Source organism: Telmatherina bonti, assembly GCF_933228915.1.
Source record: "Telmatherina bonti genome assembly, chromosome: 14".
NCBI lineage: Eukaryota > Metazoa > Chordata > Actinopteri > Atheriniformes > Telmatherinidae > Telmatherina > Telmatherina bonti.
The window spans coordinates 22402051-22416560 of record NC_136612.1 but is presented as its reverse complement, the minus strand read 5'-3'; the positions used below and the strand labels follow the sequence as shown (position 1 = coordinate 22416560).

General features: G+C 34.6%; 1 protein-coding gene across 1 annotated transcript; it reads left to right on the top strand.

The window, feature by feature from the left end:
• Positions 1-1937: 1937 nt before the first annotated feature.
• LOC306765583 (nuclear GTPase SLIP-GC-like) lies at positions 1938-12657 on the top strand (the record flags this gene model as incomplete). Its single annotated transcript, XM_079253065.1, has 16 exons — positions 1938-2004; positions 3727-3820; positions 4727-4943; positions 5062-5289; positions 5850-6056; positions 6143-6315; positions 7947-8040; positions 8455-8542; positions 8670-8791; positions 9018-9191; positions 9269-9423; positions 9878-9899; positions 11056-11164; positions 11261-11394; positions 11545-11602; positions 12581-12657. 16 exons carry the CDS (start codon positions 1938-1940, stop codon positions 12655-12657), a joined length of 2019 nt encoding a protein of 672 aa, XP_079109191.1.
• Positions 12658-14510: the final 1853 nt, after the last annotated feature.

The window sequence follows — 14510 nt, the reverse complement described above, 5'->3', positions numbered from 1 at the left end:
AAAATTATGCTTTTTTTTGAAAGCTGAATTGGGTGTTTTAAAAAGACCCCCAATGCATCTGTATTCATCATAATTTCATAGTTTCATACCAATATGATGACTTACCATCAGAGCAGACTGCTGCATTAGCCAGGATTGAGCTGTCGTTTGTCTTCGGCTCATGTGATTCTTTCAGGGTTTTCTCCATGACCCTCAAAATGCTCTCCTAATTCAGCATGAAATATTCATGATGTATCATATTTTAAACATGTAGTTAAAAAACAAAATCCTGGGGGATAATGGCTGCAAAAATGGACATAATAAATGTCACTGTGCCATCAAACAGGTTAGAAACAAGTCAGTTTTAAGGCTGGAAAGTTAAATAGTGCTACTTTTACAATAAGCATTTCTGAAAAGGTTTGCTAGCAGAGAGACTTCTATCTTATGTCACGATATGCCAAAAGCAAAACTCCTGGAGTTTTGCATTTGGCACTGCATCATAAGCCAGCAACTGGATATCAACACACTGGCCATTTTGACCTTTCTCTGTGTCTGACTTATTAAAGAAACCAAATAAATGAATCAGCCATGATACATGTTCAAATTGGCGACTAAGTTGAAATCCAGTTGCTGCCATGCAACACGGTGTGTAAAATGAAACGTATCAGTAATTTGATACTCCAGACTGGAAAACAAAGTGAACTACAGTTTCCTCATCCTTAGGATACTGCAAAACAACAACCTCAAGTATATACATAATAAATGTCTGTACCATCAAAACAAGTCAAAAACACATTTTTAAGATCAGAATTTGAATGAATGAAATAATTGTATTGGTCTGAACTTCTTAAATCTTATTACACATGAATGTATATTTATATCTCATCTCATCTTTCAGAGACCTCTGTGGGACTTTTTTTGTAAGAACAGATACCAATGTCAAATGCAAACCTAAGCCATTTTCTTGTTTACTGCACCACACCCTTGTTATGTACAGATCTGCAGGGTTTTGGTTATGGTTTCCTACCTTGAGGGTAAACTGACTGAAAGCATGAGTGTGTGCATGTCTGGACCCAGATGTTCAGTGGAGTTTCAGTTGTTCTGACATGTTAAGTCAGTACCTGCACATATAAACTGAGTTCTCTTATTGTTTATCAGTATTAGTATTCTATCAGTTAACTCTGCATGTGTACTGGGTTGTAAAAGATTAAAGTAATTTCACATACTGGGTTTATTTTCTTTGGTTTATTTGCAAAAAAAAAATAGTGTTTCAGTTTGAGGTCAGATACCTGGTTTTATTGAGTTGCATTTAGAAAAAGGATTTTTAAAAAAAACCAAACCAAACAGCAACTGTAAAAATGTCTATATGAGCCTCATCCTGCCAGTTTGTCCTTTCTGTTAAAAAGGAGATTTTGTGCCTCATGCATATTCAGGCTGATGGGATGAATAAACATCAATAATAATGTAGTGTGTTAGTTTCCTTGGCTTGGCTTATATTTCTCCGATGACTTTGTTGTAAACTGTGCTATACAAATTATTATTGAATAAATATCTCCCCCAATACTCCCAAATTATAAAGTGTATTAGAAAATTTTAACTATTGTCTTCAATAAGTGTGAAAAGTTTGCTTTTCCCAAGAGAGGTGGAAAGAGTGAAAAATAATACTTGTAAAGATAAATTCCAGTGTGGGACTTCATGTAACCACTCCCATCTGTTCTGCTCTTATTAGCCTGCTCTCTGTCTTCCCGTTCATGCTTTGCAGCTGACTTCAACCCTCCCAATTCTTCTTTGTCAAGAATATTCTCTAACAGAGGTAAGTCATTTCAAGATTTCGTCTGGAATTCAGGAATTCAGTACTGTCTATATAATATGGCTTACATTAGGAGTGAAGTGATCTCATCTGAAATATTAAACTGTCATAATTATCTGCATTTTAATTTATCTTCCAGTTCTTAATAATGGATGATTTTGTTCGTGGCAAACTAATCCAGTGGGGTTTAAGTGATTGTATTGAAAGATTTAAAGGTGAAGTATTATAACAGATTACTTTAGCAAATAGACATATTTGTTTAGCCTGTTTCTGAGTGGTAGTATGTTGCCTGATTATGAATCATAACATCCTTAAATAAACACTTAGAAATGTATTATTGTTCTGCTTTGCAACTCTGACCTTTGTTGTGGTGCTTAGTTTTTAGTTAAAAACTACCGACCTATCCCTGCTGTTCCTGCATGTTTGCATATAATTTGTTAAGCAACAGAAGTCAGTATGTGTGTCTGGAGGTTCACCACTCCTTTATGTGATGAATATTAGGTGATGTGCTGCCTGTCAATGATTCATTAATGTTTTTTTTTTTTTATAATTACAGAGCATCATATTGACAAGGAAAGTCTTTATTACCTTGAAGATCGAGAAATAGATTCTTTATTTGAAAAACTGGGCCCAAGAGCCAAATTCAAGCAAAACCTAAAACTGTTGAAGGTAATAACCTGAAATAATAAATTATTTTGATCCAAATTTTACATTTCAGTAATAAATCTCATATACGCAGATTCCTGCAACTTCTGTTTAAATTATGATGGCATTAAATATGACAATATCTGACTGGCAAACAAAGAATTTCCTGCATAGACGTTTCTTCTTCCCTGTTTTCTTTTACAACTATTTTCCTGAGAGCAGGAAGAACAAAACACAAATGAGGACACAGGGGATTTACCTGTTCCAGTAAGTTTTACATCTCTTTACAATATCGAAACACGATATATGATTCATTATATAATTATACAATTACAAAATTCTTCATTTTACTTAAAGTGTTTATAATGCATTAAAAATGTTCAAGACGTATCATGGGCTAACAAAGTATTTTATCTTCAGCATCTTAAGGGAGCAACTGACTTGGCTAAGGTAAAAGTGAGACTTACAGATATTAAATGAGTGAACAGGTCTTATTTTTTATACACATATATTAACATCACATACACATATTTTGTTAATAAGAATAGTGAATATAATCACTTTTAAGTTGATTTTCTCTCCCGTCCTGCTCACATTAACGGGGCTAATTTAGATAAATGAGATGAGAACATAAACTCAAATAACTGTGTAGCTATCATATTGTGCATATTAAGAAAAAAAGATTGAATGATTAAATATTCTTCAAGAGTCAGATATTTATGTTGATCTTTAGGCTGGGCCATCTACAATTGATAATGGTAAGATACCAAATATATTATTTCTAATACATCATTTTACTTCACTCACAACTACAAATCAAAAGTGTGAGACTCTGGATGAAAAAATAGAACTGTGTTATTTATTTAACAAGGAAAAAGAAAGCAAGATTTTCAGGATGAGACCAGCAGATGGCAATCACCAACAAAGCGAAGGCGTGAGGCATCAGGTATTTCTTGAACAACAATTGCAAGATCTAACTAAGAATGAACAAGGCAAAGTAGACTTTTGGTTTCTCCCTTCACCACAGAAAAAGAAGAAGTGAAACAGCTGTTTGCATAGCAATTTCTTATTGCAGTAACAGTCAACGTTTCTAAAACGTTTTTTTTTTTTTCTGTAATGCTTGTAATGTTTCATGTAAAGCACTTTGAATTGTCTTGTACATGAAAGGTGCTATACAAATAAACTTGCCTTGTCTTGCCTAAACATTCAATGGAACCTCTTTAAAAGGCTGAAGTGTGATGATAGACAAAATTACACAAAAGTTTCTTATAATTTTATTTTTACTTTCACAGAGGCAATGATACTTTCTGATGTGAAGACTATAATGAAAAATGTTTACCTAAGACTACGTGAACAAGACGGCACAAAGCTCAATGCTTTCCTGAAGTAAGTAATGCATTCCCCATCTAAATCCCCATGTTCAACAAGAGAGTACATCTCTTGTTTATTTTTATTATTATTATTATTATTATTATTATTATTATTATTATTATTATTAATAATAATAATAAAAATGATAATAATAGTAATATACCGAGACAACTTTACTAAATGCATTATTAGGGAGGCCAAAAGTGGCCTGTCAAAAAACATCAAACTTGAGAAAGGGCATGCTGGTGTAAAGGGACAAAGGGGGCAGGTGCTCCATCCCCTCTAGCCTCCACCACCTCTACATGTAACTGGCAAACAGTGCTGCAAACATAAATTAGGTTCACCAACATAAGGTTAGAATTATGATCCCAACTTTCAGTTCGGGTCTACACAGAAGCAACTAAATGCAGGAATGTGTTTCAACACATTTCCATTTTTTACATTTTATTTGTCGAAAGATAAACTTGCTGCACAATATTCTATGATAACAGATAAAAAATTATTACTCCAGCTCAAAGGGCAAGACCACAACTATTTTTGCCTGCAAAAAAAAGGCATTCAGAGGAAATGTTTACAGCACTTCATGAGGAAGGTTATCATTTCCATTTAAACAGAAAACCCACACAACGCTGCAACTGGAAACCATTCTTTTACATGTAATTCTATTACAACTTAATATGTCGTGTTGTGACAGGATTACATGTAAAATTATTATTTGAATTTAATTAGGGGTCATTATGCTTAAAAAAAACAGAACAGATAGGTATGTTTTAAATGACCTCATTATATTTATATGTTTTTAATAAATGAAACTAACATTAAAGGAAGCCCTTTATGAACAGGTGTCCTTCTACATTTCTTGCCTATCGTCAGTGCTTGTGTGCCTTTTAAATTGATCAGTTTTTTTTAAATTGTTGACAGGACTAAAATTAGTGATTTGGAGACCGATGAGAGGGAACTGGTTGGTGTGTTTGGCAGGACTGGAACTGGGAAGAGTTCTTTGATAAATGCTGTCATTGGGGAGAAGAAACTTTTGCCCACTGGAAGTGTCAGCGCATGTACCTCAGTCATGATTAAAGTACAGGCCAACACACACAACCTGAAGTATGAGGCTGACATTGAATTCATTACAAAAGAGGTGAAGTTAACTCTTAATATGGTTATTCTGTTTTACAGCTAATCTAATCTGAAAAATTCTGAAAGATTCTTTTTACTAGTTATGACACTTTCAATTATTTTTTCTCTTTAATAAATAGGAATGGAAAGATGAATTGTGGTCAATAAATCAGCTTGGTGTGGATAATCCAGATAAGGACAAGGAAAGCGATCCTGATGATTATCATTTTGACATCAACGAAAAGCTCTCAGCCCTTTATGGAGATGAATGGAAAGATAAAACTCCTGAGAACCTCATGGACAACAAATACTTCAAAGAAATTCCAGAATTCCTCCAGAACAGGAAGAAAACTTTGACATGCGACTCAGTAAGACATCCAAATATAGATTTGTACTTTCTAAAAAGCTTCTGTCTAACTTGGGGAACCCTCTTTCTAATTCTGTGGGCTATATTAATTATAATACAAAACTTTTGCTTCGTAGTTGGGAAAATAAGGTCCATTTTTACCTGTTTACACCAAGGTTAAACAGTTTTATATTTTGGATTTGTTCCCTTGTACTGAAAAAGTCATTTTCCTATTTATGCAAGAATATTGCTCATATGACAAACTTCAAGACCGTGAGTGTCTTTTTGTTCACCTGTTTGTTGCATCTGTTGTGTCTGCTACATGACTGTAGAACATATTTATTGACATGTTTATTTCACACTGCAGTTTTGTGCTGAAGAGTAAGTAAAAGTTATTCTGCTTTTGTTTTTCTTTTCTTCTTCTTGAAAGTAATTCTATATGTTAACAATATTTATCATTCTGATTTTGTTATTGTCTCGCACATGACGCACATGAGGTTTTGTCCAATAGCTGAAAATGATCAGTTAAGTTGATAGGACATAATCTTTTACTAACTTAGTTTTACATTTTATTTTTTGCAGGCTCAAGAGTTATCTGCAAAATTTGTCAAGTACACAAGAAATGACACAAAACAGGGCGAAGGCAGAGAAGTTAAGAGGTGGTACTGGCCTTTGGTAAAGTGTGTGACAATCAGGGTACCAAACAATGATCTTCTGCAGCACGTCACAATCGTAGATCTGCCTGGAAATGGGGACCGTAACAAGAGCAGAGATGAAATGTGGAAAGGGGTACATTTTATTTATGCACTTTATAGTTTCATTTAAAATTTCTAAGGTTTTTAATTTTTTAAGCAAAACATAACACACTATTTCAGATTGTCGGAAGCTGTTCTGCTGTGTGGATTGTGGCTGGCATTGCTCGTGCTGCATCAGAAAGTGAATCTTGGGAAATCCTCAAAAATCTCAGCCATCTTCTAGGAAATGGTGGTGCATGTCAGCACCTTCACTTCATCTGCAGCAAGTCTGATGACATTGAAGATGATGATCAGTAAGTAAATTACAATGTTGAAAGTATATGGCTAAAGACAACATGTAAGATATAAAATGATGTATGTGGTTTTCAAGATGTCAGCAGGCATAAATATAAATAGACATGCAACATATATTTGAATATTTATAAATGGACATTTTTCGTCTACATTTAGAAGTAAGTCCCACCAGCCCTCTTGTGTTCAGATTATGAAAGTATCTACATCAAAAGACACATTTGGGATTTTAAGAGTTACCTTCCTCTTTAACTGCCACCATTCTTGTTGCACAACACATCACTAAAAGCATAAACCTAAACAGGACATTGTAACGTAGAGTGTTTGCAATGACAGTGGCCGACTGTGACTGAACAATCTAAAAGCACCTCGCTTTGTCCTCTCGGTTTTGCCCCGAGTAACAGGAGAAAGCAGATTCATGAAAATCAGAAGTTTTCAATCTAGCAGCTCCAAAACAATTAACAGGGAGAGTAAAGTACCAAAACTAAGGTAAGTAGACCAGGACAGTAGGAAATCGAGCAGGTCAATGGTAAGAGCGCAGATAATCCACATGCTAAGTTGGCACAGAGCAGCTCAGTCGTCCTGTTAGCTGTCTGGATCACAGGAGGCCCAAAAGAAAAAAACAGATAACTCTGATAGTATCAAATTAAAGCTTTTAAGTTTAGCTAAGAACGTTAAATGTAAGAATTTATACACAAGCAATCTGATATATGTTACTCAAGTGCGTGGATGAAAGTTATTGTCTGCAGGCAGAGGTTATACATTATTTCCATGTCCAGCAGGCATTATGCTTCTGAAAACTACTTACATATGAGGTGTATCAGCTATAAATGTAACCATTAAAGGTCATAATGAAGGTTTCAGCACAGTTTAATATTTGGTTTTGGAACTACATTAAATCACGTTGCCCCTGTTTGTTTACATGGAAATAGTGGACAATGAAGAAGAAATCAGTAAAAGAAGTAGTAAGAAAGTTTAAAAGAGTTATTTGAGGAATTAATGCTGTAAAATAGTACTAATAAAGATAATATTATTAACACGTTATTGTTATAAGTATACCAAATTAGAATCAACACACTGGTTGGAAGAACCCCAGTGAAATTTTGCTTGGGCCTCCAGAGACTCAGGAAAAATCTCTGTTCAGAGGGACTGGTCCCAAATAAAATCACCATAGGAGAAGATACAGGTTACATTGAGGACTGGATGTCCTGAACTGACTGAACCAGATACAGAGAGGATTATTTTTACTTTACTTTTCCAAGAGGGATATGAAAAATTCTTTGTCACTCTAAAATATTTAAGTCATACATAGAAACCTACTTATTGAAAAATTTTTAGCAGGTGTTTGCAAAGAGCACGGGTGTGTGTCTTGAAACAACTGTTGGTGAACATGGGCTGTTCACCTGTACCTGTCTTTTCTATTGGTGTGTATATCATCAAATAGCATGCTAGATACCATTAAGTTGGCATTGTTGTAGCTGGTAAAGGCCTGACTTGTATGGGAAAGATTTAAATACAGATTTTGTTGGCTTTAGTGAAAGTTCTATGATGTTTTAGGTGATGCTAATGAATAAATAAAGAAAACTGTAAAGGGTTTGGAAACTTTGAAGCATCATTCTATCTATTCTAAAAGCTCCATAGATGATGTTCGTGCACGCATATTAAAGAGAAACACCGAAGCAAAGGAGGAAGTGTTGAAGGAGTTCAGCAAGCTTCGTGCAGTTAAGGTGAGATTTTATATAATTGTATTTGTCTAAGAATTTCACAGCAGAAAAACTCAACTAAACTTTTTTATTTTATAAAGAATTAGTTTAAAGAATCTATAAATGGATTCTGTAGTTCTCTGGCAGCCAATGGAGGGAGGCCAGAATTGGAGTTATGTGCTCCCTCTTATACACTCCAGTTAGGAGGCGTGCAGCTGCGTTTTGCACCCACTGGAGATGTGCGAGGGAGGACTAGTTCATGTATGAAAAGTGCTTTATAATTAAGAATTCAATCAATTTTATTTAGAAAAAAAAAGTGCCACTGGTCGTCTGACCTCTTCATGATCTCTTGACTTTGTTCTTTTGTACATTGTACTAACACAGCATCTTCTACAGATTGTCACTTCAGCATGTATATTAGCATTTTGTTTTTTATAGGAACATTTCGGTGACGACAGTTTCAAAGTGTTCACAGTGAGCTCCAGAGAGTTTCTGAAGGGAAAACGTCTTGAGAAAGAGGACACTGGTGAGTGAAATCTTCCACTCTTGCTTTGCATTTGCAGATGTTTAACAGTCTCTTTGTTGCTTGCTTAATCTTGTACAACATTTAACAATTTCAGTCTGACTTTTGTATTTGTTATGTATTTCAACAGAAATACCCAAGCTTCAGAACTTCCTGAAAAATCTCAATGACTGTCACTCAGAGACATTAAACTACGTGTCTGGAGCTCATGGGATTCTCTCCCTGATTCAAGGGGCCAGTTGTAGAGGAGCAGTAAGATAGTTCTTCTTGGAAATCACAGAAAATAGAAGAATAAATGATATAAACTTAATATTTACATTCACTGAAATCCTACCAAGACTGCTGATTTCTTATATGCATGTGTAACTTTTTTTTATTGCCTGTTAGATGAATGGATGATGTTTACAAAATTTTAGCCACAATAATAGTAGATATCTGAGACATTAGTTACCAAATTTCTTCTTCTTGTGTGTTTTAGGCTGGTCAAAAAAGTCTTGTTTGTGAAGACCTTGAAAACAAGATAAATGATCAGCTTGGTCGGATCCTTGAAGCAATGAATGAAGCTTACAAAGCTTTTGAAAAATGCCTCAGCGAAGGAGTGAAAAAATCAAAACTGTCATGCGAAAAGAGCTTGAAGTCCTTCTTGTATCCTGTAGTATGTATTTTACTCATCAATACTGTGCCAACTTTGATTTTCTCTGCATGTGTTAATTTCTTTTCCCCCTTTAGAGAAAGAGTGGTGGAGCATTTTGTGGACAACTGAAGTGTGTTGTCAACAATCGTGGCATTTATCAGCCCAAAAAGGGAAAGCAAATGAACCTCAACTTGAAGTTAGCGTCATTGCTGACTGACAGCATCGATGAGGAATTCAGGAAAATTTTCCCGTAAGACCTTAAGGAGCAATATAATATATAATGTAGTACACCATCTGTGTTTTCAGACTTCTTAAGGCAGACTGATTTCACACAGAGTATCATTGATCACCTGATCTATCAGACAGATAACAATTACTTTTCACTTATCTGTAAAGTCAAATAACAAAGTTTCAGTAGATTAAAATGTCAAATGAGTTCTAAACTGTTTTTCTTTTATTCTATGATATCTAAAAGTGGGCTGCAGAACTCCAAGGAAAAGATTATTGGATACCAGCACATCTCTTTTTCTGAGAGATGTAGTTTGATGTAGCGGAGATGTAGTTTGACCTTCTGTAATGATTACTAGTGATATACTTGTGTGCTAAATTTTAATTTTGTATACTTTCAATGCATTCAACATAAGAAAAACCTAGACAGTAGTTTTGATCCCTTTAAAATTTGAATATTTATTAATTTTCTCCAGTTCAAATCATGATGCCTTGCTGGTATCTGACTTTTCCTAAAACTACATGACTTTTTTTCTTTTTAATGAAAACAAGTGTTAATATTTATCATGGAAAGAGCAGAGGTAACATAACTGTTACTGATATCGACCACATTTGGCCACTTTGACCATTTATATATATATATATATATATATATATATATATATATATATATATATATATATATATATATATATATTTGTATATATATAAAACTTTATATTTTGGTCGGTGATAATTCTAATGACAACTGGTGTGCATTATTTTCGTATAACTGCATGTAGTTCGACGAGTTAAATAAATGTAATATCCTTCTGTTATGGGGCTTCACTTTAGCAAAGCGTTAATCAGCTGATTCAGATCAGCTGTTTTTTAACAGGTGAATGAGAGAAATGCACCATGACATGGATTGTCAGGTGAATTTCAATATTTTTGGCCCAAATAAAACATTTGATGAATAAGAAGTGGAGAGGTGTGCACACCTCCGTCACAGTGCGTCACAGTGGCAATGCGTTCATCAGCTGGTTCAGATCAGCTGTCTTTTAACAGGTGAATGAGAGAAAAGTGCTGCAGCTTGACAGCAGTTGTCTAGCATAAAAATGACATTGAAGCCAACGTGAAATAGTTCCAGTACTTTAGCATATTTAGCACGTGTTGTAAAAAACACATGCAAATTTGTTATAAAATGTTTACTGTGTAAGACCATGGTATAGGTGGATTAAACCACTTGGATCTGTCCATTTTAAGGTTATATTGCACAGCCACGACACGAAGCGGATCTGTTTAATCCTTACATATATATATACACATATATATGCATATATATATATATATATAAGGTTTGTTTTTTCAGAAATGACGGAAAACATGGGCCATTATTTGGTTTCATCAACGTGTTTTCACTGGACACAGATGGACTGATTCAAAAGTACAGTGATGTGAAACTGCAACTTGTATTTCTTAACACGGAGGTAATGAATGAGAACAACCTGCCAACCCAGTGTGACATTGTTTTATTTCATATCACTATTGAGGCTAAGCTAATTTACTGTGTATGTTTGTTGAATACAGAGGAGCTGGTGTAGAAATTTGCTTAATTTACTGCTTTTAAGAAAACAATACAAAGTGTTAAACCATTTTTTCTATGTCTTGTTAGGAAGAAAATATTAAGACAAAACTGAAAAAACTCATCCGTGAACGCAAGAAAACAATCTACAACAGTTTGATAGAGACCATTGAAAAAAGCATGCAAGATTGCTACAGGAGTAAGATATGAACTCTCGTCATAGAACCAGTCATAACAACTCATGTTTACATCTTTTGTAACACTGCATATGAATGTGTCCTAACCTTTCTTTTAGGAGCAGCAGAGTTCAGAGGAAAGGATTCACTGCAGAACATGAGGAGCACGATTGAGAGACACGTGTTAGAGCCAAGGAACAAAATGTTTGACCTGGCTAAGGACGTTATGTTGACCCTGCTGAAAAACTTAATGGTATGTTACTTTTGTACATTTACAATATTTCAAGCTGCCAACATAATACACATTTGTTTGTGCATATGTTTGATTTCTATTGATATTAATCATTCAATAACTTATAAATTTTTAATCCTAAATTAGGAGCATATCTTAACGACTCTGCAGAAAACCATGAAGGAATCAATTGAGCTCTCACTGAAGACCAACGATGACTTGATCCCAGGTAAAACAACAGTGTGGTCTAATGGTCAGTTATAAAACTGGCACAACAGATGGAAAAAAAAAATTCTGAAAGTATATAGTAAACTTTATTATTATTTTTTGATAATAACATTGATAATAATACTTATGGCCACACAACAAGAAAGTTGCTGGTTAGAGCTGGCTGGGAGGAGAAGCCACTGGTGGCCTTTCTGTGTGGATTTTGCATGTTCTCCCCCTATAAATGTGGGTTCTCTCCAGGTTCTCCAGCTTTCCGCCCAGAGTTAGCACGGGGGGGTGGGGGGGGGGGGGGGGGGGGGGGGTCCTGATAAATAAACAAGAGAGACTTTAAGAAATAGAAGAAGAGAAGAAACTATGATGGAGCATATTTGTCCCTGCTTGACCAGTAATAGTAATAATCAATGGTGGGTAATAATGACACCACAGTCTTTTGCATGTACCAAAATATTATCATCAAAAATGAAGAAGTATGAAGCCAAGCAAGTTATAAAACCGCTTGCGTAATTTTCATCCTCAACACAAAGAAAAGCCTACAGGTTACTTTAGAAATAAACTATCCAACTATATGTAGCAGCATCGTCTCACTGAAAACTCCATTCTCCTAAAGTAGCTTGCAGAGATTCCTGGTTTAATATGTTTCACACTGAAGCAGGAGAATGGATAATAGTACTGACACTGTTTTAATTATAGTTACCTACAATACAGCCACTACAACTAAAGATGCATTTCATAGTATATTTCTTCGGTACATGTGAACAGAGGGGGGGGGGGGGGGGGGGGGGGGGATTGATAACGTCTCAGATGTAGGTCGCTTTGGATAAAAAGTTTGTTTCTGAAGTAGGAAATGTTACTTTTCTTAGTTCTGTGAAGTACTGTTAGACTTGAGTTAAAAAAAAAAGGAAATCAAAATCCATATTAGTTTATACACACCATTTAATACTGTGTATTTATTTGATTGACACAAATAATTGTTTTATAGATGTTTCCAGAGAGCTTACGATGGTTCAGAAACTCTTTGATGAACTGAAAAGCATGCCAGAGGAAGAAGACTCATGAAATTGGTAAAACTTGTGTTAACTACAAGATTTTGATCAGATTTATGTGAACCATGTTTTAAATTACAATGATGCACTTCTGTCAAACAGCTGCAGTGAATTCAGTACAGAGGGATCCACAATCATGACAACCCAGGACTAATAAAAGGACCTGACATTTTTTAAAACAGTAAACTCTGAGAATTATAATTCAGTGCAACTTTTGTCAAGATCAGTTTTTTTTCTTTTGTCTTGTTTGTGTATATATATATATATATATATATATATACATATATTATATATATGTATATATATATATATATATATATATATATATATATATATATATATATATATATATATATATATACATACACATACATATATATGCTGTATACATTTAGTTTATGGGAGCAGCTGGTATCTTTGGTATTTTGATATTTATTTTCATGTAGCATGTCAGTTTCTTTATGATTGATGCATAATGTAAAAAATGATAAAACCAAATGACGGGCTCTTGCTGAATCTAAACTAGGAAAATAATAGTTTCCTCCTATCTGTTAAATACTGAGAAGAGAGTAGGCTTAAGTTTTTTAAAGAACTGATGGATGTGGAAGTTTATTTAACAGTTTATTTTCTACTTTTGTGAAATATTAATTAATAGCTTCAATGTGAAAAGTATTAATTTGTCACTTCTTGAGTTGATTTAATTTCAGTTGATGTTTTTTATGTGTGTAATTTAGTTTAGATGGATACTTACACAAAAAATAAAGACATACTCAACATCTGTGTTTGTGTTCCCTAATGACAGAAAGTATTTGATTTTTTTTAGGGTGAGTCAGATCAGCCAGCTGAGTGTACATTTATTCACTATATATGATTATTAATTTCAGATGTGAATACTGTAGAACAATGCAATGCATAGTGGAGTAACACAGGAAGAGCAAGATATTCGCAGGTACAAAACTCCTTTTAAATGTTAGTATATTAATGTGAAAAGTTGATGGAAAACGTTGAATTTTTCCTTATGAGGAAGGCATTGACCAGGAAACTTTTTGAAGTCTTGGAAGTTCAAGCTGATTTAATATGTTGATTTGTATGAAGACAAAATTTCAAAAAGAGTCAAAGAATATTCACAGAAAAGTTCAGCATCTCTACCAGGATTTCTTACAATTCATTATTGTTTAAAAACAAATAAAAACAAAACCTTTTTTTGTCCAGAAATAACAAAACTTTCAAAGAAATGATTTACCATATTTTTGCTAAGTATAACCAACTTTTTTTCTTAATGATCCATGTAAACTTGTCTTTATTAGTAGGTGCAGCCTCAGCCATTTTTACTGGTATTACATTTTGTATAGGACCCAATTTGTTAAACTTTTTTCCAACTTGTTGCTGATAAGGGGCACTGTATTGCTACCTGGGCAGGTGATGTATATCGAGGGGATGGTTCACTGGTCGGGCAGAGGTTTGGCCCAGAAGGGCAAAAGGTTTTTGACTGCAGGGCGCAAATGGATGTAGTTTGTTAGCCACAAGATTACCGTATTTTCACGACCATAAGGCGCACATAAAAGTCTTAGATTTTCTTCAAAATATGCGGCGCGCCCTATAGTGCAGTGCGCCCTTTGTGTGCATGTTGTTGTTGTTGTTGTTGTAATCGGACGTAGTAAAGAACACCATGAGAACGTTAAAGGGTGAAGCGTGGGCGTTGATCGCATATAAAAGAACAGGTATGTGCGTTATGCAGAACACCTTTTTCTAACAACCCTGAAAATGGCAAAAAGACACGCTTAAGAAGCACAGTTTAAACTGAAGGCCATCAACTACGCCAAGCAGCCGAGAGAGAATTTAAGATTAATGAATCAATGGTTCGCA